This window comes from Ipomoea nil, unplaced genomic scaffold (genome assembly GCF_001879475.1).
Source record: "Ipomoea nil cultivar Tokyo-kokei standard unplaced genomic scaffold, Asagao_1.1 scaffold1612, whole genome shotgun sequence".
NCBI lineage: Eukaryota > Viridiplantae > Streptophyta > Magnoliopsida > Solanales > Convolvulaceae > Ipomoea > Ipomoea nil.
In genome coordinates this window covers 737,214-739,420 of record NW_017618040.1, presented here as the reverse complement: position 1 = coordinate 739,420, position 2,207 = coordinate 737,214, and the positions used below count along the sequence as shown (strand labels likewise).

Here is a 2,207-nt window from a genome sequence, read left to right as displayed (position 1 = left end):
ACTTCACAAAGTTATATTATTTGTAAAAAGTATATAAAAGCAAAATACAACTTTAATTTGCAAAGCATCAAATAAGTGAGAGCGGGGTAACCTAGACCCAGCCAAAATGACAAGAGATCCACACTTGTAACAACAAGGCGAGGTTTGCCTACACTCAAAAGGGTCATGAGGTTTCCCCCGTCATTTATATATGCGGGAGCGACCTATTGACCTTTTTGGTTTGAATCCGTCAGTTAGGCGGCTGGTTTTATTTCTTTGTGGTAGTAGGCGGCTCATTTGTTTCCCCTTCTATTCAATTGGTGATGGAGGAGGATATGCATAGGGAGTATTACTTTATATTGGAATATTTAGCATTTTATGATATATGCATATACCACTTCATACTCAATTAATACGCAAAATATAACTCTAAATAAATCAATTCTATCTAAAAACATAATAAATGTGAATGAAGGTTATACCCTTTATTTATGTCCGTTTTTTCCGTTAATTTTTTTATTTATATACATTATGCTATAAAAATTGTACTTTACAATATTTTGGACAAAAATACCCCTACCGTTATAACTTCCACTATCTTTTTCACTATTGTTACCATACACATGCATCCACCATATATTTTCTTATCTTATTCAATAATAATAATAATATATACACATTATATATTGGAGTTATATGTTAATTATTACCTAAAATTAAATATCAAATTTATTAAAATAGTTTACATTATTATTATTATTATTATTATTATTATTATTATTATTTACAATATTTTAAATATCTACAATCTAAATAAATTTAAAATTTTAGTATAAAGTACTAATATTGGGCACCGATTATTTTGCGCATCGCGCACAAAAAAAATACTAGTACAAAATATATATATTTGTTGACTCAAAGTAGTTTGTCAAAGTTATGTGCAAAAAGGAATTCCAGCTCTATAAAGGATTTCCAGACCAAAAGGAATAGTTATTGAAGGATACTAATTTCAAAGGGAATTAGATTTTCAAGTTCTAGTTTCAAAGGGATTACGATGTGAATATAGATTGTGTTGTATTCAATCAATAATGTCTGAGGGTACAGAGAGCGAATATATATGTACTAGATAGAGTCCTATTCTAACACGAATAATTTAGTCCTAGTCTAATATGAATAATATAGTCCTAATACTCCCCCTCAAGCACAAGGTTGGCTAGCCAAAACATTGAGCTTGTGACGGAGTAAATTAAAATGTAAAGAAGACAGAGGTTTAGTAAATATATCAGCTATCTGATCTTTGGTTGAGATAAAGTTGACTTGCATCTCCTTCTTGGCTACTTTATCGGGAACAAAGTGATAGTCGATCTCAATGTGCTTCGTGCGAGCATGAAAAACAGGATTAACACATAAATAAGTGGCCCCTAGGTTGTCACACCACAACTTTGACGCAAATCTGGGTGGAAAACCGATTTCCTGCATCAAAGAAACAAGCCAGGTGACTTCCGCAAAGACATCAGCTAGCCCTTATATTTGGCTTCGGTCGAGGAACGAGCTATAGTCTGTTGCTTGCGACACACCCAAGATATAAGATTCTTTCCAAGAAAGACAACGAAGCCGCTAGTGGACTTCCTATCGTCCGGATTACCAGCCCAATCTGAGTCAAAAAAAGCATGAATATCAAGAGAGTCAGAACAAGATATGTGAAGACCAAGATTGAGAGAACCATTGATATAGCGCAGGTCCCTTTTCAAGGCTGCCCAATTTGTAGTGGTAGGAGCATGCATATGCTGACACAGACGATTGACGGCATAGGACAGATCAGGACGAGTGACCATAAGATACTGTAGGGCCCCTGCAAGGCTGCGATAATGAGTCGGATCTGCGTATGGAACCATAGGGCTGTCCACGAGTTTGGTAAGTGAAACCGGCGTGGCCACCGGTTTGCAGTTAACCATACTGCTCGTTTGAGAATGTCTTTCACGTAACGCTGCTGAGATAAAAGCATGCCACTAGATGATTGAATTGTTTCAATTCCTAAAAAAAAAAGACGGAACCCCCATATCACGGACTTTAAATTCAAGAGCCAGCTTACTGACCAGTGTAGCAACACGATCCGTATCAGAACCCATAATTAAAATATCATCCACATAGACAAGAAAATATAGCCGAATATTGTCACGTGAGTAAATAAATAAAGAAACATCTGTTTTAGAAGGCGAGAAACCCAA

The 2,207-nt window shown here is 35.5% G+C and overlaps 1 protein-coding gene across 1 annotated transcript; it reads right to left on the bottom strand.

Moving 5' to 3' along the window:
* Positions 1-1,496: 1,496 nt before the first annotated feature.
* Positions 1,497-1,934, bottom strand: LOC109191028 (uncharacterized mitochondrial protein AtMg00810-like). The gene has a single exon (XM_019341616.1). The coding sequence runs from the start codon at positions 1,932-1,934 to the stop codon at positions 1,497-1,499; it is 438 nt and encodes a 145-aa protein (XP_019197161.1).
* Positions 1,935-2,207: the final 273 nt, after the last annotated feature.

Bases quoted from the DNA above. Each gene is read 5' to 3' on its own strand.
- LOC109191028 (XM_019341616.1), bottom strand. From the start codon at position 1,934: ATGGTTAACTGCAAACCGGTGGCCACGCCGGTTTCACTTACCAAACTC.